This window comes from Podarcis muralis, chromosome 3 (assembly GCF_964188315.1).
Source record: "Podarcis muralis chromosome 3, rPodMur119.hap1.1, whole genome shotgun sequence".
NCBI classification, from domain to species: domain Eukaryota; kingdom Metazoa; phylum Chordata; class Lepidosauria; order Squamata; family Lacertidae; genus Podarcis; species Podarcis muralis.
The window spans coordinates 66116274-66138205 of NC_135657.1; the positions used below are offsets into that span (position 1 = coordinate 66116274).

Sequence of the window (21932 nt, forward strand, 5' to 3'; positions counted from 1 at the left end):
TGCTTCACCCTGACTATGGGGCTAAAATTGTTGGGTCACCCTCTTTAATCACCTTCATCAGGAGATGGAGGCAAGCAGGGGCACCAACTCCTAGAAGCCCAACCCTTTTGGATCCCTCCAATATGGGTGGGGGCAATGGTTTAAAAAAATGAGGGCACAAGCATGGATCTGAGCATCACACAGCTTCAGTGACTGGCTCCTCCTTCTCCTCCTCCTGCCACAGAAGGGAAGGAATGGGGAAGCCAGTGGTGGTGGCAGGAGAAAGAGCCACCTGCCATTGAAGCTGCACTGCTGCCACATTCAGCTCTGCCCCCTGGCTCCTCTGATGTCTTGATGCAACATTGGGATGTTGCATCTGGGATGTTGCTCCCCCACCCAATCTCTCTCACAAGTTGGCACCTCTGGATGTAAAGAACAACAACCACTGGAGCTCTTTGTGGTTTTCAAAACCACCAGCCATAGTATCCATCTGACTGTGTTGCCAGAGTGGAGCCTGGAAGCACAGTATTACAGTGACAACAATCCTTTCTGGAAGAGTCCAGGACTCCATTGAAGGACTACTATGTCAACTCATGGCCACCAGCACTGGAGGTGTCACAGAGTTTCACTCAAAGAGGTTATCCAGATGTTTAGGCTGAGGTATCTCCAGTATGCAGATGGTACACAGATTTACTAAATACAGGGATGCAACAGAGACCAGGTGCCTGGATGCTATTCCAGAATAGGCAGCCAAACTGAAATCTTAATCAAAATAAGATAGAAATACTGTGAGTTAAACTAGATTGAGGTTTGCAATTGGTTTTGGATGCACTATTGTGCAGTTTAGAGGTACTCTAGGATCCAGTGTTATCTATGGAGGCACAGGCAATCTCAGTAGGTAGGTGTGTCTTTTACCAGGTTAGGTTGGTTCAATAACTGCAACCAGATCTGGATAAAAAAGAGCCTGGTCACAATTACTAATTTTGTATCAACAGCCTTCACTACTCATTTTTTGTTTCTGGATTCAATTTAAAGTTGCTCTGATTTCGCTATGGAGTGTTTTAAGTGTTAAGACTGGGGGCCTGAGGCAGTGTGTTCCACTGCTGTAGTCTTGAATGAAAAAATAAACAACAGCATTTCATATTCCACTCTGGTCCACAATATCACCTCTCTTCAAGATAGCCTCTCACTTTAACAACTTTGAGAAATTAGGAGGAAATTTTAATATGCTGATTCAATTAATAGCATTAGCTATCAGCAGGTTAAGCTTATTACCTTCTGTTATTTCTCATATAGGTTTCAGAAGAAAATGAGCTGTCAGAAATGGTTTTCAATGACACACATGAAAGCTGGTTGGCATGTGGGTATGTGTTAACAAGAAAATGGAAGAAAGAACAGAATGCAACTAAGACAAGCATGTGGATTATTCTTCAAATTTTAAAGCATTGTACAGTGCATAATACTGTTCCTCATCCTACCATGACAAAGGAAAGAGAGAGAAAAAACCCACTTTGTATATTATATCAGATATTTACCTCCACAGTAATTACTTACATATTTTGAAAGGGAAAATTAACACATTGCCTCCAGGCTGAACACAAATATATATATTGCTGGAGAACCTGTGTTGCTGGGGAACCTGTGATCATTCATATATTTATGGACTTTGAATCCCATAAGCCAAAGCCAGCATGATCAATGGTCAGGAAGGATGGGAGTTGGAATCCAGCAACACCTGGAAGGTGACAGGTTTCTCAAACCCACTAAACAGAGTTGCTCATAAGTTTGTCACACTGTCTTGAGTGAGTAATACTTCTGAGCAACCATGTGCATCACTGCAACGAATCAAACTGTAAAATGCATTTTTAAAAAACAACAAAGTATTTCTTCAATTTTATATTTAAACCTGGTGTTGTTTTTAGCATGAACCTGTTTCCCCAACAAACTGAATATGAAGTGAATGTGCAACAATGATTAATAGTGGTAGGAACATACAGATAATATTGACAAGATCTCTCCTCCTGGACATAGACCTCCACATACAACCTCCACACAATAAGTCTCTTACAAATTAACACCTCTCATCAAGCTTTTCTTGTGCAAGTCCAGTACCTGATAAGCATAATAGACAAAGTATCTCATAAGGTTCACAAGATTACCGCTATCCAAACCCAAGCCATTTAAGGGCTATTCCACACATTATATGGCATCACTCTCAGGCTTGTCACCAAGTGTACATTCAACAGGAAGCTGCAGCCAGTCATGGTTTTCATAGGAGAACAGCTGTATGCATGGCATTTGCCTTATTCATACTTCCCCAACCCAATATGAACTCACATGTGGGATCTTGCACACTGATCATAGTGCTGAGACTACTCATGAGTGAGCATTTGAAAGCCAATGCATAATGACAGGAATTGGGGAATAAAATTTGGCGGTCACTGAAAGCCAATTGCAGTTCCTAACTCCATCAGATCCAACATTGCAATGATAAGCTTTATTTAGTGTGAAAGGAACATCCCTCAATCATTGTTCATGAAATCTGCTTCAATACATGAACATATCTGTAAGATATTTACTTATCCTGCATTATAAACAGTCTAACCATCCAGGCTGTCATTATGTCCTATAATTTAAAATACCAAATCTTTTCTCTCTCTCTACGGATGAGCGCCATGTAACATTTACATTTGATTCATTCCAGGGCCCAGCAGAGCTAAAGTAATAACAGTAAGGCATATTTCATAAGCTCTAGTATTAGGATGGTTGTATTTTTTATTCTCACACTCAGTCCTGTAATCTATGTTCCTTCATAGACCCCAAGAAATGGTAAATGTATATCTATCTGCCTTTTGCCATCTCACTCCCAAGCTAATGTTGATGCAGAAGTTTATAATCAACCTCTAGGATACACTGAATACTCTTGTGGCTACCTTTAAATACATTGTTGTAGCTGTATTGGGTCAAGTCAACAAAGGGCACAAACCTTTCAATATCAGACACTGGGGACAGCAAGGAGGATAAAGCTGTTGCCCTCATCATGCTTATGAAGTTCCCAGAAGCATTTATCTAGCCATTGCTGGAAACAGGATGCAGGACCAGGTGAATCTTTGGTCTGGTCCAGCTGGGCAGTTTCTGTATTCTGACCTTTGGCATAGAAAGCCTAAAACTATTGTTCCATTTAGCTTTGGGGGAGGAACTCCAGTGATAATGTTAAACAGCTTACGTTCCAACAATTTTGTTTACATTTAACAGGGATGGGGGAGGGTTTCTTTCAAACAACTTGCACAAGAATAAATCGAACACACAGGATCAGATACTTCTGTGAAGAACAGGGTTTAGACAAGCAGAATGCTTCCTGCTACACACAAAGGTGATAGATTCACTGAAACATCACAGATGTGTAGGCTCTGCGACGGTCAGTGAATCTTTCCCATGTACTGATTTTGTTCCCAGAATGGTAATTTTATTTTCCCATGCAGTCTTCTTAAGCACCTGTCTTTTGGGGAAACTGGTGGTACTCTGCCAGTTGGAAGAGTGTACTGTAACCGTTTTCTCCCTTTTCAAGGTTAACTGCTTTAACACTGCAATCCTGTGAATGCCTACTCAGAAGTAAGTCCCACTGAGCTCAATGGGATTTGCTCCCAGGTCAAGAGTGTATAGGATTGCACCCTTAAGGCCCCATTCCAAACCTGTTCTACCATAGACAACTCATTCAAGGTACATTCAGAAATGTGGCATCTTCTGAGGTTGACTAACTGCATAACAGCAACATCCATTCAGGGTGTTCAGAAAAACTCCATCTGTGAAGTTAGACATGCATAAAATAGGCACTGCAACAGATTTTCTAGTTAGTATCTCATCTTCAATATGTGGCCACCATAGAGTTGAACAGTTTACAATTTACTCTCTTTTGTTTGTTTGGAAACAACATAATTTTAGCACTGCTTGGAAACAATGAAAGCTTTTACCACATACTTCAAAACAATCATCCTGCTGAATTCATACACACCCTTTGTCTCTTATCTGATTATCTTGGCTCAAGTTCATAACCATGCCTAAAACAGTGCTCATTCCATTTAATTAAGGAAACCTCTAGTCTCTACCTCATACCTTTCTTGAGATGAGTTAACTTTTCATCCCTCACTGCAAAGCTACATGCTTCTCATCAGCCACTCCATCCATTGTAATTACCTATGAACTGCCTTCCTTTCAACAAACAAAAACCATGCTCAGTCTTTCAAAGTTCCCAAATCTCTTTGAGATCTCTTGAGCCTTCAAGGAGAAAGGGCGGGTGTGTGTGTCAATTTTTAAGGTTAGCAGTCGCATCTTATGCATGTTCACTTAGAACTACGTCCCAATCGATTCCATTCTCAAATAAACCAGCACAGAACTGCAGCCTCAAACAAGTTTACCCCGTGCCCACGTGAATGTCACTCAGGGAGTCCCTGTTACAACACAAGCCGCAATGCCTATACGCACATGCCAGGGAGCAAACTCCATTGAAAACAAGGATGCTTACTTCTGAGTAGCCATGCCCTGAGCTCACTCCTGCAGCCCATTCCTCTCTAACCTCTTCTCCCCTCACGAACGACAAACAGCCATCGGATTTGGCCTCTTGCTTCTTGGGGTTTGTTTATACTTTTGTTTTATTGGAGAGAGGATTCAGACAGGGGGGAAAAAGGGAAATCAAGGAGACCAGCGACTCACGTACCAGTTGCATGCCACAGATGAAGATCAGCGTGCACCTGCCGCTGCAATAACCCATGTTTTTTTCCTCTCTCTCTCCGTCTCTCGGAGGCCCCTCGCCACAGCTCCGCTGTCCCACGCAGAGCCCGGCCGTATCCAATCAGATGCCGGAAGAAGCCAAGCAAGCCGGAGCAGCACTCGGGGGGCTCCCGCCTGCAGCCGCCGCCGCCGCCGCTGCCACCACCAGCGCGTCCCGAGAAGTGACAGGCATTAGGACCGCGTGAGCAGCACCCCCTGCGCGGACAGCAGCCGCCTTTGCAGCCTTCACTCCCCTTGTGCCAAGATGCCTCCGCCAAGAGCGGCGCGGGCGGCGGCGGCGGCGTCCCGGAAGCCGGCGGGAGCGGCGGCGCTCCCCGAAGGCATTCGGCGGGCCCTGCAAGTTTGCCAGCCGCCTGCGCTCAGCCCGCGAGCCATCCAGCCCACTCGGGCAGAGAGGCGGGCGAAAGGGGGCTCAGCTCATTCCGGCGGGCGGCACTTCTCGCTGCTGCTGCTGCTGTTGTTGTCGTCCCCCCTCAGACGGGCGGCCGAGAAGCCTCCGAGGCTCCGCGCTCGGCCAGGTATTATTCCCCTCGCGAGGGCTCGAGTCCACCTCCAGTCAATGGCAGAGCGGTTATTCCCAATGCAGCACAGCAACAGAAGGAGGAGGAGGAGGAGGAGGCAGGGAGCTGGCGGCGGCTGCCGCTGCTCACAAGCATGACAGGCGCTGTCTCTCCATGTAAGCAAGGCAACGGCGGCCGCCGCTCCAGCCCAGCTTGGAGAAGGCGGGGAGGGGGCGGCGGCGGCGGGTGGGGTGGGGAGCGGGAAAGGAGCGGAGGAGGACCTCCCAATCCCCTTATGACTTTGGCTCTGCTCGAGACTTCGGGGTCGTCTCCCTTGTCAGAGGCAGGCGCGCGCGCGCCAACACAGCCTCCGCTCACGCTTTCGCCTTCCTCTCTCTCTTTCTTTCTCTCCGCCCCGGGTTTCCCCCCCACCCCCACCCCGCCAGCGTCGCTGAGGAAACAACGAACTTGAGGGAGATGTTCTGCCGCTTTTGAAGGGTGTTTTCCCCCCCTCAAACAAGAGGTGGCGGGCAGCGGGAGGAGAGGACGTTTGAGAGACGACGACCCACACAGACAGCCGGTGGCATCCTTGTTCTCGGCTCGCCAGCCCCGGCAACTGTACTGTGTTGGCGGGAAGAGACTCTGCCCGCCCCCGCCCAGCGGTCACGCCTACGCGCGCCCACCCGGTGCACGTGAGGACGCTGCTTTGGTTCCGAGCGTTCTCTCGCTGTCTGGGGGAAATGGGGGCGGCGGGGGGGCGCCTCTGGAGGAAGGTGCGGAGAAACTGGCTGAGCAGCGCGGAGTTCTCTGCTGCCGCCTGCTGGGCCTTGGGCGAGGAAGCAGCAGCCGCCGCCGCCGCAGTGGCCACAGCAAAACAAAACACGAAAGCAGTAGCAGCCGCAGAGGAGTCCAACTTTTCCATTTTCGTTTTTTTGGCCTGAGCACGTCTCTGTCATTCTTGCCCTCCTGAAGGAGGAAAGCTGGGCTAAGTTTTGAATAAGGAGGGATTCCCCATAAGGGTTGCCCTTTCGTTCACCTGTGAAAGGCTCGAGAGAAATGTAGGTCCCCATAGATGACAATGAGGCGCCCAACACATCGTGTCAAATTGTGGGGCTCCTCGACCCCAGGCTATGGGGGCGAGCCAAATAGACATGCAGGTACCCCAAAACGAGGCGTTCTGCAATGTGCTGCAGTCTTTTTAATGAAGCGTGAGGGTATATGTATATGCCTCTGACTAAAATTAAGTTTTACAGAGTTGACTTTTTAAGTCTACATTTTCTATTAACCTCAGTGAAAGTTTAAATACCAAGACCTCAAGAAATGAATAGGTAGGTTGGACCTACCAAGGCCCCCTGAATTCCCCCTTCCCACACCAAATTGCAAAGGGGATACAGACACAGCTGTCATTTTTGTTTTTCTGAGGAGAAGAAAAGGAAGGCTAGCCTGGTTCATTTTTGTGGGGACTTTGAAAGAAGCCACTTCAAGCATTGGGTTTAAAAACAAAACAAAAACAAAACAATTAAATTTCAGAGATGGTATTATTCCACCTACACAGTCAAGTGCACAGTTCGATAATTGATTGCAATTGCTTTAAGAGGAGATGAATGGAAGATACTGTTATGTATTTATATTTTGATTTATGATTTGGTTTCCATGAAACATCTTGACATGATAATAACATCATCAACACCAAAAAAAGATACTACAGCTGCTTTTTTTGAAAAGGATCTTACAGCTGCTTACATAACATCAATAACCTCAGCTTTCAGGTACAATATAAATACTGACAGCATGGGAGGACTAGTTCTTTCTTGCCCTCCTTGCAGGATGCTTGGAGGCACTTGATTTGCTACCGTGGGAAATAGGATGTTAGACTAGATCAGGGGAGGCCAACATGGTGCCTTGCAGAAGGTTTTGGACTTCAGCTCCATTAATTCCTGACTGTTGGTCACATTGACTGAGGTTTTTGGAAACTGGAATCCAACAGCTTCTGGAGAGCACCCTTTTAGCTACACCTGGACTAGATGTCCTTTTCTTATGTTCATATTAATGCATAGAGAAAAGCAACAAACGAAATCATAGGAACCCCTGCTGCTGCCAAAAAAAAGCAATGAAATGATTTATGGCTGTTTTTAAGGGTTTTTTGAGAGTGCTGTGTTTAATCTGTACTTTAATAAATTTGTTTTAATTGCTTTAATTCTATTAGAGTTTAATTACTTTTTATCTATTATCTTCTAAATGTTTTTAGCATTTTGTATTTTGTCTATGTTATCATTTGTGTAAGCTGCCTTGAGTCCCAGTCTCAGGAAAAGACAGGATACTACTACTACTACTACTACTACTACTACTAGTAATAATAATAATAATAGATTATAGTATTCTGAAACCTCTCTCTCCATTTTTTCCACACCACACAATTTCATACAAATCTGCACTCCATTTTTCTAAACTAAAAAGCCCTAAATAAGCAACATTTCCCCAGAGGGGAGCTTCTGAAACCTCTTGTCCATTTTGGTTGCCCTTCTCCAGCTCACCAGTATCCTTTGTGAGTCACAACAACCAACAAAGCTGGCATAGGCCCAGGTATCGTTCTGTGGTGATTACTGGTTTTACATTGAATGCACCGATATACAACAGAGCAGATTACATAGTTCACTTGCGCATAAGTGCACATGTAGTATCTTGAGAAAACTAACCCATAAAATAGTACCAGGAGTTGCATGAACTAGAGCCATTTGGTGATTTGTATGAATGGATAGCCATTTCTAGGCATTCTTTCATTCTGTTCATCCTCACCATCAAAAGTATTGCCTGAGTAAGTTTTGCAGTTTTCGTTAAGAGTAGCCACTACAGTTAGTGATGACTTACTGTTACATTTGTTAAACCTCCACCTGGTCAAAGGATGATGAAAACCCAATGAAAGGGTGACCACCCCATATAGTTATTCCTGTTGTCAGTGGGAGACAGAGTTCAATTCCAAATCAAAATGCTACTGGAAAATATATAGCTTCTCCCTTTTATAAATACACATTCTCTTTTATATTTATACAAAAGGAGCCAGTACAATACTGCTTTTTAAGGACACTCTAATTCTGCCCATGGTTCTGCACTGACAGAGATAAAAGATGCCTGTTCATTCATTTAACAGTCATCTTAGAGACTCCAGGTGGATGATCCACCTCAGCAGCTGAGCAGGCCTCTGCAGATGGATCTATTTTAAGAAAAAGGATGCCCGAGTTATCAGAAAATTACTGAGGCAAAATCATCCTTTCGTATAGTAACATGTTAAAAATATCTACCTCACAATAACGTCCCCACTCACTCCATTAATATTTTCTTTTATTAAAAATAAATGGATGAACAACAACCAACCAAATATGTTATATCATGTATTGTTATACAAGTGTGTGTGTGTGTGTAGATGTTAAATTGTAAGCAAGCAAGCAAGCAAGCACAATTGTGAGAGATTGCAGAATTGTGTTTCCTGCTTACATGGCATAATTCCCATGCTTTTTGGCATGTAAATGAATTTATAAGTGTCTTACTAAGCAACCCTAAGCGGGAGGGAAGTGGTTAATGATATTTCTTGTCAAAAGACCTTCCAGCTTACACCAGAAAGGGTGAGAGGTGGGAAGCAATGTATTTTAGCCCTGATAGGGTTTTAAAGTAAACATTGCAATGGGTTGGTGAGGGGAGATTACCCACACTAACAGCAGGCTGTCATCTCTCAAGGGAATAGAGGGGCTCTGGATCCACCGTGTCCATGGAATGCTCCATCTGGGGGCCTAATGGCAGGTTTCTCTGGGTGTGGTGGGGGCCTCTACGTACAAGTACTTCATTGCCTGTTGGCAGAGCTCCACCAGTAGAGAGCTTCTGCAGCCACACCCTGAATCAGTAAATTTGGAGGGGTGGGGTCAGGATTTAGACAACACAACAGAGCTGTATGTGTTTTAAATTGAATTAATTTTGAGCTGTCAAATGAAAGCAAAGAAACTCACAGAACCTAGATGGTGTCCACTCATTTTTTTTACCTTCATTTTCTGACAGAGATGGGGTACATGTGCACAGTAGAGCTTTTGCATATGCAAACATCCCTGCTCAAATTTAAGATGTCTTTGTTTGAGCTCCTGTCCTCCATACCCAAGGAGCAAAAACTTATCTTGGGGCCAAGGAAGGGGTTGCAGGTGGAAGAAGGCTCCCTTAAAGACGGGAGAGGACTGCCAGACCTCTCCTTCTCCCAACTCTTTGGAAAGTGGAGGGAGCATTGAAATGGTGCTCATACATTTTCAGGGTAAGCTCACTCATCTTTAATCACTTTAGCAACGTTTTTGTTTTTGTCTGTTTCGTGCAGGTAAGAGTAGGAGGGAGGAATTTGGTTCAGTTCACATTTCAGTGGGACCCTACCTAATTTGAACTTTGCAAAAACAGTACATGAACAAAACAAAAAAATTGAAATTCTCCAGATTCTTGCACTTCTCCAAATTTTGTGATGCACCACTCCAAACTAAAAATAAGTATATTAGGGGGAAGCATGCATAAACAACACTTTCATTCACAAAATGCATTATATTATGCAAAATGCTTGCAAAATATGTACATTAGGCAGAAACTGAATAAAAAAATGTGTGTATTAGGATACACATGAAATAAAGTGATAAGTGTGAGAAGTTTTTTTTATTAAAAAAATGTGCAAAGTGATGCAGAAGTGTGGCAAACTAAATTTAATCTTGGGAAAATGAGAAACTGAAATGGGCAGATTTGTCCATCCTTAGTTCCAGGTCAGCCTTCCAATTTCCTTTGTTCTATCTGCTACTTCTCCCCTCCGCTTCCCACCCTTTGAATCTTCAGCTCTCTTCCCCACATTCATTCATTCCATCCATACACCTTCCTCCTTTTATTCCACATGTCAGTGCTCCTTTTGTGCTTATATTCTCCTGGCCTTTTCATTCTAGGCTGCTCTGCTTTAGGCTGCTCTCTTCTGTCTTTCCTGCCTTTGACTGAAGCTATCGCCTTTCTTTCCTGCATCATCAAGGCATGAAAGTAATTCATGACACCTTACTCAAGAGGAAATTCAACACATCATTGGGCTACTGCTTAATCACAATAGGAAATATTTCCTTATATTTTCATTTGGAAGATTAGAACCAATTCTGTGCAAGCTTACAAAAAATCCCCATCTTTGGTTAAAGACCATACCAAGATGATGTCAGCCCAAAGCAAGCACCATTCAGGCAGTTGAAATGAATTACATTTTGCAGCATTAGCTATTATAGACTGCAGATGGAGAATACTGCATCTGCAGTGGCCAAGAGGGTGTTTTGCATATCAACACAAGTAATTCAGGCATGTCTCTCACCTATTCATGCATCTTGATTCCTGGGTAGACAGTTCCAAGATAGATACTTGCCCACATGATTAATTTTAGTATGAATCATAGCTTGTTTGGTAGTTCATTGCATGTCTATTACATGTCAAGAATTCCCTGCAGAGCCTTCTTTGTCCCCTCAAAAACTGTTTGAGAGGATTGGGAGACCCCACCAGAACAGTATGGGAGGTGGTATAGGAGGCAGTGATGGCCACCAACCTAGATCGTTCTAAAAGAGAATTAAATAAATTCATGGAGGAGAGGGCTATTGAAGGCCATGACAACTATGCTGTGCCTCCACAGTTGGAGTCAGGTTTGCTTCTGAATACAGCAGGGGAGAGTGCTCTTGTGCTTGAATTGTGCTTGGGGGCTTCCCACAGGTTGGCCATCTCTGAGAACAAGATGGGCAATTGGCCTGATCCAACAGGCTCTTATAATGTTCTTAAAGGGGAATTGAGAAAAACCCCTCCCCAGCTTCCTCTAGCAAAAACGTCCATGAATATGAGTTACCTCCATGAAAGGAAAACAATGCTTTTATTCATGAAAAGCACCCTCTGCATGCAATTATATATCTGTATTTCTATCTGTCTATAGTTATTATTATATGTGGGTTAAAATCAAGAGGAAAATGTGATTAAAATATTATGAAAAATTACTGGAAATTCACATTTATGTCACCAGCAACTATTCCAATACATTCTGTTATATTATTGTATTCAGCTATGCAGTCATGTATGACTGTAATAGTCTTAAATTATCTTTGAACCTCATTGCTACGATGAAGACTGTGTCAAATGCCTTTTTCCTCGTCCTGAAGGATTTCAAAGCTTGATTGCCCAAATGACAGTTTACTTATTTTACTGTCACATGCTTTTGTGAAATGCCATAACAAGTTGATTACAGGGTTCACATTTTGCATAGTGACAAAATCGTCTGTCATATAATAGTCTGATGTCTCAAATCCATTTAACTAAGTAACAGATCCTGCTGAAAAAATAATGATGATATTCAGTGCATTAAAATGGCTTTATGAATATGGAAGTTCCCTATGAAATACCTTGTTTAACTAAACAGCAAGATGTATTAAGTGATGCTTACTCATTAAATCACTCATCAATTGGTTGGGGGGGGGAGTTAAAAAAAAAACCTTATGAAAGGAGTTTAACCTGGTGACAAAACAAGCTGCAAAGTGGAGTTTTCTTGACTTCTGTTTGTAGGAAGTGGCTTGCAAAAATTCCAACAGTTAAATCAACATATGGTACTTCTTTGGTTCTGACAACTGCAAACATGCTGGAGACCTTTTGTGCTCTTCAACATCACTGATGCCTTAACTACTTAGCCAGTAATGTGAAAGAAAACAGATTTGTTGCTCAGTTCACCCACCTTCTATGGGAAACAGTCACCAACAGAAAAATTCTATTCAGCACTTGAAACTCCCACTGTTCTAGGTGCATTTTGCGGCAGGGAATTTCATTAGCACAAGCAGTTTCTGAACTCTGGGCACAGTGCTGCGCCTAAGGTTTCAGATTAAAACTGCAGAGTAGAAGGAAAGGAGGGCCCTTTTTCTGCCTCCCCACTTCCAACCACTCTCTGAAGACTGGAGAAGAGACCTTCTTAAGAATATTAGGAAGGTGGGCAGGCGAAGCATGGCTTTGTTTTTTGCAGTCTTCAGATGAGAACTAGACCATGTGAAAAATGAATATAAGATTTAACTACAGTTCATTCACTTACAGCTTTGTATTCTTGTTATAAAGAAGTGTGCCTAGGTTGTTGTGCCCACAACCTAGGTTTAAGGTGCCATTTAGCTCCTAGCTTTCATATCTCAGTTTCTAACACTGGCTCTTTATCATGAGTGGATTGATATAGTAACCAGATGGTCATATTTGGCTGATAAATTGGAAAAATGTTTGATGGTGGGTGGATTGTGGGTTTCTTTATCATTTTTCAAAATGCGGTTTACTCTATCCTAAGATTCAAAGAGAGTTACAATTACAGATAGAGGACTAAAGGAAGCCAGATGGCATTTACACTGCTGGAGTACATCCACAAAAACTCCTGCTAGTGTAGATGTCTTGCTGATAGACAGGATACTGAACCCACTCCCCACCCCACCCCTGCACATTGATCGGGGGGAACTACACCTAGCACAGGTGTAGTAATGTTAGGAGGGAGAAAATACATGCATTAACCACACAGAGGGACGGAGGGAGCTCTGTTAACTCAAGTAGTGTCCCACCAATGAACTATGAAGAGCTCCCAAACATCCAGAAATTGTGATAGTAGCAATCAAGAGGACAACTGGTAGTTCTAATGGAGTTTGTGCTGGATGAGAAGGGTGCTGTCTTCTCAATCTTCTAGCCAAAGGGTGGGTGTTCACTTTCTTTCCTTTCCTTTGATAGGCTTTTTTCGGGTTTGATGCAGCACAAAGGATTGGGAGGCATGACTTCTGAATCCTTAATGGTTGGTAAGGTTCTGAAAGGGAGATGCAGTCCTTTAAATGTGTCTGGGCTACTTCTTGAAAGAAAGGAGTAGACAGAAACATAGATGGATATTATTATTTCAAATTAGAAAGCATATACTTGCAGAATGGGTATTCTGTTTGTTAATTTGAAATATGGGTCTACCTATTACTCAAGATATATATGAGCAGATTCAGTGCATTCATGCCAACGATTTTCTGACATGACAGCAATACAAAAATGAAGCAATTTACCGGTTCCCTTTACAGCTTAGAAGATTGTTTAACCAGTTAGGCATCAACTGGAGGAAATTTACTTTCTTGATGGTAACCCAGTTTTTTTAAAAAATAAATATTTTTTTCCATTATTTGAGTGAACAGTAAATCTGTAGATGTCATCAAGGTTCTAGATTTCAAGTAGTGTCCAACAGCCTGATCCTATGCATAGTTAGAATTTCCGACCAACTGCCAGGGATAATAATAATAATAATAATAATAATAATAATAATAATAATTTATTATTTATACCCTGCCCATCTGGCTGAGTTTCCCCAGCCACTCTGGGCGGCTCCCAATCAGTGTTAAAAACAGTACAGCGTTACATATTAAAAACTTCCCTGAACAGGGCTGCCTTAAGATGTCTTCTGAATGTCAGGTAATTATTTATCTCTTTGACATCTGATGGGAGGGCGTTCCACAGGGCGGGCGCCACTACCGAGAAGGCCCTCTGTCTGGTTCCCTGTAGCCTCACTTCTCACAATGAGGGAACGACCAGAAGGCCCTCGGCGCTGGATCTCAGTGTCCGGGCTGAACAATGGGGGTGGAGACGCTCCTTCAGGTATACAGGACCGAGGCCGTTTAGGGCTTTAAAGGTCAGCACCAACACTTTGAATCGTGCTTGGAAATGTACTTTTACCTAGAACCAACCCTTTTGGTCCTGCTCTATGGCAAGGTGATGTTAAGGAACCATGCTAACCACAAGCCCCTGAGAAGGAGGCTACCTGCCTCCAGCCCAGTCCAAGTTGCAACAGGTGGAGCAGGTAGATAGAGCGAAGAGGCTGGGGGCAGCAGGACCAACACTGGAAAAGGAAACTGATAATCTCCATTGCAGTAATGTCATCAGCACAAATCTATCCATTACCATTCTGGGAAGCATTGTGATTGGGGATGCATACCTACATTTAATCCCTGTCCAAACATTACTCATGTATGGGACATAAGTGTGCAGTATTAGAAGCCAGGAGCTAGAGTTGGAAGGGACCACTAGGAACATCTAAGCCAACCTCCCCCCCCCCCCACAATGCAGGAATATTTAGCCCAACATGGGGCTCAAACCCATTACCCTATGCTTAAGAGACTCATGCACTACTGACTGAGCTATTTCAGTGTCATTAAACAAGCAAAACAGAAACAAATCAATAACCTCCCTCTCGCAACCCCATTTGAAAGACCATAGAATGTTCAGTTGCCAAAGGCTTGGTTATAGAGAAACACCTTTGCCTGCTGCTCTATGCTCTGGGGAGGAAAATAAAGGATCGTGGGACTCAGGTGGGGGCTATTTGTTCCTCAAAAAGTAGATGGCTACAAACAGAGAAGAATGCTTAAGGTGAATTACTGGCCACATACACAGTGTTGACAAGAGACATTCAGTTCCTGGGGCCACAATCTGAACTTCCTTAACACAGGATTCCTGCCAGGGCAAGGCTGCACCTCATGAGCAATGGGGGAAATGTTTTCAGCAGATATTGTGAACTTAATTATGAGGGCTTTAAATTAATTCAGTCCTGAATAGAGATAGTAGCCTGAATTTACTGGTGAGCACTAAAGATAGGAACTTGAGTGCTACAAGAGAAACTGTGGGAGTTGTGTTGGTGCCTAGCAAACCCCACAGTAAAATAGCCTGAGAGATATTGGAGCAGACTATTCACATAATCCACAGAGTATGGGTGGCAGAACGCCTAGTAAATATATATTTACTTGAAGCAAAAACAAATAGTAATGAGGAACTATGCTGATACCTGCAGAAAGGTAGGACGTGAAGAAGCTGGGAAAGCAGTCATAAAAACAGCAAAAAGTATGCCATGTGGTCAAGGTAGTGGCAATTAGTAGAGAAATTGATTAGACATGTCAAGTAATCTGTCACCAACCAGCGAATTACTTGTTTAGCCTAGCAAAATGAGAAAACTCGATCCTGTGCATTTTCACTCAGAAGAAATTCCTGCTATGTTCAGTGTCACTTATTTCCATGGAACTGTGCACAGAATTTTATCCTGAGACTGTCCCTACAGTCCAATAGTATTGTGAATTATTTTCCTGTACTGAAGCTAAATGACTGGTGATTTGAAAGCAATGATGCCATGACAATTGTTGCTTCTCTTCTAAATAGCTAAAACTCCATGAAGACATCTTGCTTTTTTAAAAACAAACAAATACAAATCCTCCTTTACAGTGTCAAATGCAGCCTAATGCCAATTGTATATATGATGGTTGGTTTATTTTATAATTTCTATTCTACCTCACCATAACCTCAAGTTTCCTGGGTGTCAGAGTTTTGAACAAGGTTCTGCCAAGGTTCTGCAGCACATTTCCCTGGAGCAGTTTTAACGCATGCTGTTTTGGGGCCTTTTGCTACCTCTCTTTTCCAAACAACTCAAACACCAGCACACACAGAGACATAGCCAGAAGAAATCTAGTCAGAACTTCTCTGTATGCATATAGCAACTCTCTTGTGCTCTCTTTGTGTGATAAAGGAACTGTCCAAGGTCCTGTAATGGGCCAATCCTACACCTGCTACACCTGCTGCCTGCTGCTTTTCTCTCTGAAGCATGCTGCAGATCTATTTATTAGGGACTTGTGATACCTGTGCACCTGCATTCCACACATCACTCCCAATCGCAGCAGACCTGATAATCTAGGGCAAGGAATGCATTTTCAAGTAACAACTTTTTGTGACTTCAGTGCTTAGAAAATTTGATATCCCTGCAGCAGAAGTGCTACCCTAAATGTCTAGTACCCCTGCAACAAATGAATAATTATGCACATTGCCTGGAAAGGCTAATATTAAAAATTATACCCCTGCCCTGTAATCCATTTGCCTGAACTTTAGTTGTGTGGTTAGAGGCAGGCATTCTGAACAAGCCCAGAGGCATTGCTTTCATCATTGCTATACTCACTCTATGGTTGAACCAGACCACTAAAAATGGGATGAAGCCCTAGTGCAAATTAGCTAGTTTGCTATTAACATTTTAACAGTCAGATATATCTGGAGAAAAATAAATAAATTTTGGGTGGTTCTATTTTTCTTGTCATTTTGAATCTGACATATATTTTCCCCTTTCCATCCTCAGGGCTAAATGTTCCCCAGTTTTTCCTGATCTAAGCACTCTGTGAAAGAAAATGCTTAAAAGCTTTACCATCTTGCTGTCAAAAATTGATGATCTATCTTGACCCTCTAGGGGAAGTTAGCCATCTTAAAAGGATGCCAATGGATATATTAGAAGCACTCTTCGGGATATAAAAGGCTAGCTATCTATTATTCTTGCCAATTATCAAATAAAATGTATGACATGGGAAAGTACATCATAGATTGAAGCATTGGCCACTGAAAGTTCTGATATTGCCAGCATCTTTAAGTGTCCTTTGGTTAAGTGTCTTTATATGTAGATTTTTAAAAAGAAAATAAAAATATAACCACTTGCATTTATATGGATAAATGGAATTCAGTGTGGGAACTAAGCTACCAAATAGCACCAGATGGTCCATCTTTCTCTGTGCTAGCTTCTGGCTCCTTGCAACATTCAAAATGTTGGGATACTACACCTGTCCCTGGCAACAGCTTCTGGTCATCACAACATCAAGGGCCCATTTCCTGATTAGCATGCAGTGGTTCCATAGCTCTGCTTGTGTCTGACTGTTCCTAATCTTTTGGCAAACATGAAGGTCTCAACGCAGAGACTGTGTTGGAAAACCAACTCTACAGTAATCGTTATTTGTTAAGGTTTGCCTGGTTCATTATAAGTTGCATACCAAGGTGCCTGCAATTTCTATTTTGTTTGCAGCAACCATGGATCACTTTCCCCATAAAATAACACATACTGGCCAACAAAATAAATAATAATAACTAAAAATGGCATAATCTAAAGGCAACATGTGAAATATCAATTCAGTTAAAAAGCAGTCTTTTGAAAATTAAAATAACATAGCTTGCTGTTGGAAGGCAGCTAACCAATAGGCCTTATAGATGTCATTGGAAAGGCTGTTTTGGGTTTAGATGCTGCTACTCAAACACCCCAAGTTGCTTTCAAGCAGATTTAACTTCACACAGAGAAGTTTTAGCTTGATTACCTGATGCCCCCCCCGGGGGGGGGGGGAGCATGTCCAGATGACCTCCTCACTCAATAACAATAAAATGCCTTAGTGGGAGACTGACATGCACAGCTCCCTGCCCCCATGTTCAGCTGACTTGAGAAAGAGCTCTGCACTTGAGTTGATGTGGAGCCTTTTCACATGCCAGCAAAACACATGGGCAGCAGGAAAGCATAGACACTGTGCACATCAGCTATTGGGGGGGGGGGTCAGGGCTAGCCTGTGGGCACGTTCTCCCCATATATGAGGGTGGTATGTGTAACCTCTAGGCTTGGAAACAGGATTCTCCAATTGCTTACCTTAGAAGGAGGTTAGCACTACAGTCCCAGGACCTCAACTCACTAGTGAAGGAATAGGGGTGCGGGTGGAGCGGACCGCCCCTGGCAGTGTGATCCCGGTGGGGTGCCATCGTGGCTGCCCCCCGCCATAGCTGGGCGCCCCACCCCCACAGGCAGTGCACCATGTCCCCAGGACGCACATCAGCCACGCCCCCGCCTGCTCTCCGCCCGCCTGTGCCGGAGCATGAAGCTCCACCACTGCCTCAACTCCCTTCCTTTCTGGTTGTAGCAGTGCCACTCTAGCGGCAAGCCAGTGCAGGGGAAGAATGGAGGCATTTCCCCACTCTCCGCTCTGCTACCAGGCTCCCCCCACCTGGTGAGATGTAGATCCCCCCAATCAATACTGTCAGTGTAGTAGTCCGTGGAAAAACTCCATTTCCCAAAGTCTACCAAGGGCTTTTGTCTCCACTTGCTCCAGAGCTGTGCTAACCCTTTAAAGACTTATCATTTCCACCCGGTTTCCCCTCACCCACAAGATTGGACCCCATTTTATGTGTTTCAATAACCCAAGTCCATTGCTGGTTTCTTTTTATATGCTTTCCTGCTGTTGTTTAATTGGTTTTAGGTTGCATTTCTTGTTTTAATGGCAGTGTTTACTTTTAGACTGTGCACCACTTAAGAGATGTACAAAATGTTAAGCAGTTTAATACATGCTTGCAAACAAGCAAACAAGCAAATAAATGGGCTATGGAGGCATGAGGGAGGGGGTTGATGGGTGGAGTGGGACTCACTGGAGGACATGACTTTTCCACAATGTTGAGGGGAGGAAGCCAGGGATAATTCACCTATCTTCTAGTCTAGGAATGGGAAGGAGTATGTTTTCCTGAGAGGTATATGACATTTTCCCCTTGCTGCAGCATGTTTTCTTTTCATTGTCCTTTGTTGAGAGCCAGTGCAATTGAATCTTATTGAATTTCCAGGCTTCAATACAAAAGGAAGCCTCAGAATCATGTTCTCTCTGCAAGCTGATGGATAAAATAAATTACTTTGTTGTGTGAATTCATCCTTGGATAGCAGAAGATGAGCGTGATACATTCTTAACATTTTAGATTGTGATGCTTCATTTATCTGTTTTCCTGTAACTGTGGGCATATTTTTTGAGATGCCTTTCTTGGGTGAATTTGATTCAGTACTATTTGCCACACAGGCCCTGCTAGTCTCCCTCTCCCCTGCCCCATGGCAGAGGAAGTATAAAGTGGACAAAGACTGGATTTATTAGTCATAATGACACCCTTTCAACTACACACTGGTTAGAACAGCTAAGCAACCACAGATAGAAGAAGGAACCACAGTTTATATAGGTGGAGCCCAGCAGTAAAATACGCCCTTTATTTCAGAACATGCAAACTACAGATGGAAAGAATCAGTGTGACTCAAAAATGTTTCAGAGGAAAAGAATGACCTCAGGCTTCATTGTTTACTCACCATTTATTCGGCTTTGGGCTATGCGTTGAAACCTAATATCATACTTACACTTTCAATTGGTTCTGCATTCTTTCTTTTCATCTTTTAAGGAATATACCACACGGAGAACGAAGCTGGCAATTTTATATGAAAGGACTGTTTTTGTAGCTTAACCATTTAATTAGTCTTTTGTGAGATATTTTTGCATAGTAGAATTGTATGCAAAAAAAGAGCATCTCACAGAGCTGTTGTCAGAATTATTGAGGTCGTGAATATGAAATGCTCCTCCATTCTTCAGGTGCTGGGTTGCTCTTTTGTTTTTCAGTCTGGTGGCACTGTTATTTTTTGCCAAATCAGTTTTCAGCAAGGTCTCAGTCATTCAAGATTTGAGGTAGCTGACCAGGCATATATTATGGATACCTGGATAGCGAGCTGGATGGAGTTCACACAACACAGCTGTGCCTCCATGCAGCACCAATTAAGCTTGGGGAGGCTGGAGGAAATTGCAGTGGTCCATTTAGGTTCTATCTCTCTTAGCAGTGAACCTCTATGCTTCAAGGAGTGGCACCAGATGTTGGGTCACCAATACAGATTGGGGATGCTGCTGGTGGAAGACGCACCTTACTGCCTAGCAGCCTCTGCAACTCAGTTGAAAGAAGTGGTTTTCAAGTGGGGGGGGGGGCAGTGTTGGAGAAACATACATACACACCAAAGCCACCTCAGGACTTCATGGCCTATACAACAGCTATACACATAGAACAGGACATAACCTCAATTTAGTACTTCCCTTAGAGTGCAAGAAGCATGATATGGAGATAGTGAGTGGCTTGTCATGGTCATAATATTTTCTGCTGAAGTTTGGTCTTACCAGTTGTCTTCCCGGTAGAGTTGTGGGACCCACATTAAGATGATCAGCCCCCAGGACTTACTGGAATTTGAGGGATTCCTGAATGTGCTGGAGGCACATAGCTTGAGGCAAGCACCAAAGCTCCTGAGTTTTCAGCACCTCCTGAAAACATATTTGTTTGCTCAGGTCATTTCTAGTCATTGATCGGAATGCTATTGAGAACTGACCATGGACTGTGTCCAGCAGTTTTCACTGCATTTCTTGAAATTTAATTGTGTGTTTTTGTTGTGTGTTGTAAACCACCCTGAGTGGTATCAAAATATTTTAAATAAATAAATAAATGATATTCTGAAGTGCTATGCAAATTCCCAGCATCTGATAAAATAAAACCATGTTCCAATTTTCTGTAGGTCTATTTGCATGCAGGTCTATTTTACTCTCTCCTCCTGTTACTGAATGTCTTTGTTGACTTAGGTCAGAAAAGTACAATCTACAATGAGAGAGAAGGGGGAATGTGGTTAGGTAACCTGAACATTTTAACCTGGAGAGAGCTCACAAATGTCCCTTAATCCTTGGACCTGCACTGTGGCTTGGACCTGCATTGTTGCTTCCTCTTTCTTTAGGGAGGCATCAGTGATATCCATCCCCTCAGACATATCTGCATGTCCAATAACCAACACAGGAACTAAGGGAGCAAGAGAGCAAATAATGAATTTGGAAACACAGAGGTACCCAACAACCTACATAGCTATTATATATACATCCCCACCACTTGGTGAGCATTTTGCTGATTTGTTATTGTTCTGACTGTGGGGATAGGGTTTAATCAAACAAGGCTAGATTGATCTCAAAATACAGGCACGAGTCCTAGAAAGAAAAACTATATCAGAAATTGAGTAGTGGGATTTATATCATGAAATAACGGGTTTTTTTTATAAACTGATACTGCAGCTTGCCACCTGCCGGGTAGATGACAAAACAGTATTACAAATACTGTATATATTTATCCCATGGAGTATTTAAATTTGCAAAGTGTTGGGAGAAGAGACACAGAAGCTTCCTTAGTAATGAGTATTCTAATATGTCTTCTCAAAGCTTTGTAAATAATGCAGTGGTATAATATTTTGTTGTTAGACATGATCATTATTTTCCAATAAAGAAGAACATTTTTTTCAGCTGCCATAGAAAGTGCCTTTAGTCATTAGTTGTCTTCAAGCCCATTTCTTACAACACATGCATCATTTTAACATGATGTAAAAATCTAGAGTGTCTCAGGAAAAGCAGAGAGAGATGCAACGTTATTTCATCTCTGACATTTCAAAAAAGACAATGCACCTGCTAAATTAATAGCGAGCTTTCATATTCTTGTGACCTATTAACAATGCAATCCTGTAAGCATTTTCTTAGTTCAATGGGACTTACACCCAGGCCAGTGAGTATAGAATTACAGGCTCAGGCATATCACTCTCAGCTGTAATTCTCAAATGAGGTGGTCTACCCAGGTCTGAGCTGTTGCTCTTCATATTGTAAATGGAGGCTTGTGTGGTGGAATCCTTCCAGATCTTTTGGGACTGATGAATTCTTTACCCCTAATTTAAGCTAGTCATAAGAACGTACAAAGAGCCTTGCATTGTGCTAGTTATTTACATTTAATATGTTTGATGCTGTTGGTAAATTCATGAATAACTCATTGAGGGTGGGGTTTAATGGTCCAAATCACACATTTCAATGTTTGGGGACAGAGACAGACATATTGTTATGCCCCATCAGATTTATTTTATGTAAGACATTTTTGGGGAACTATTTTAAAATCTTCATAAAGTCCCAAATCACTTTGAAATCTGCTAATGCTGCAAATTAGAAGTAAATGCCTCAAATATAAGTGGCA

General features: G+C 42.8%; 1 protein-coding gene and 1 long non-coding RNA gene across 5 annotated transcripts in view; one reads left to right on the forward strand and one right to left on the reverse strand.

The window, feature by feature from the left end:
* Nucleotides 1-5695, reverse strand: part of NKAIN2 (sodium/potassium transporting ATPase interacting 2) — a 432667-nt gene extending 426972 nt beyond the window's left edge. For 2 of the 4 annotated variants that reach the window (XM_028723317.2, XM_077926023.1), the window contains exon 1: nt 4694-5695. In XM_028723317.2, coding sequence (XP_028579150.2) covers nt 4694-4747 — 54 coding nt within the window. In that variant the 5' untranslated portion in view covers nt 4748-5695. The remainder of the gene's footprint in view (nt 1-4693) is intronic. The other 2 variants (XM_028723314.2, XM_028723316.2) reach the window with 2 other exon arrangements.
* On the forward strand, nt 5199-11402 carry LOC114594114 (uncharacterized). Its single transcript, XR_003705885.2, has 2 exons — nt 5199-5285; nt 5714-11402. It is a non-coding gene; the product is annotated as an uncharacterized LOC114594114 (long non-coding RNA).
* The last annotated feature ends 10530 nt before the right edge of the window (nt 11403-21932 follow it).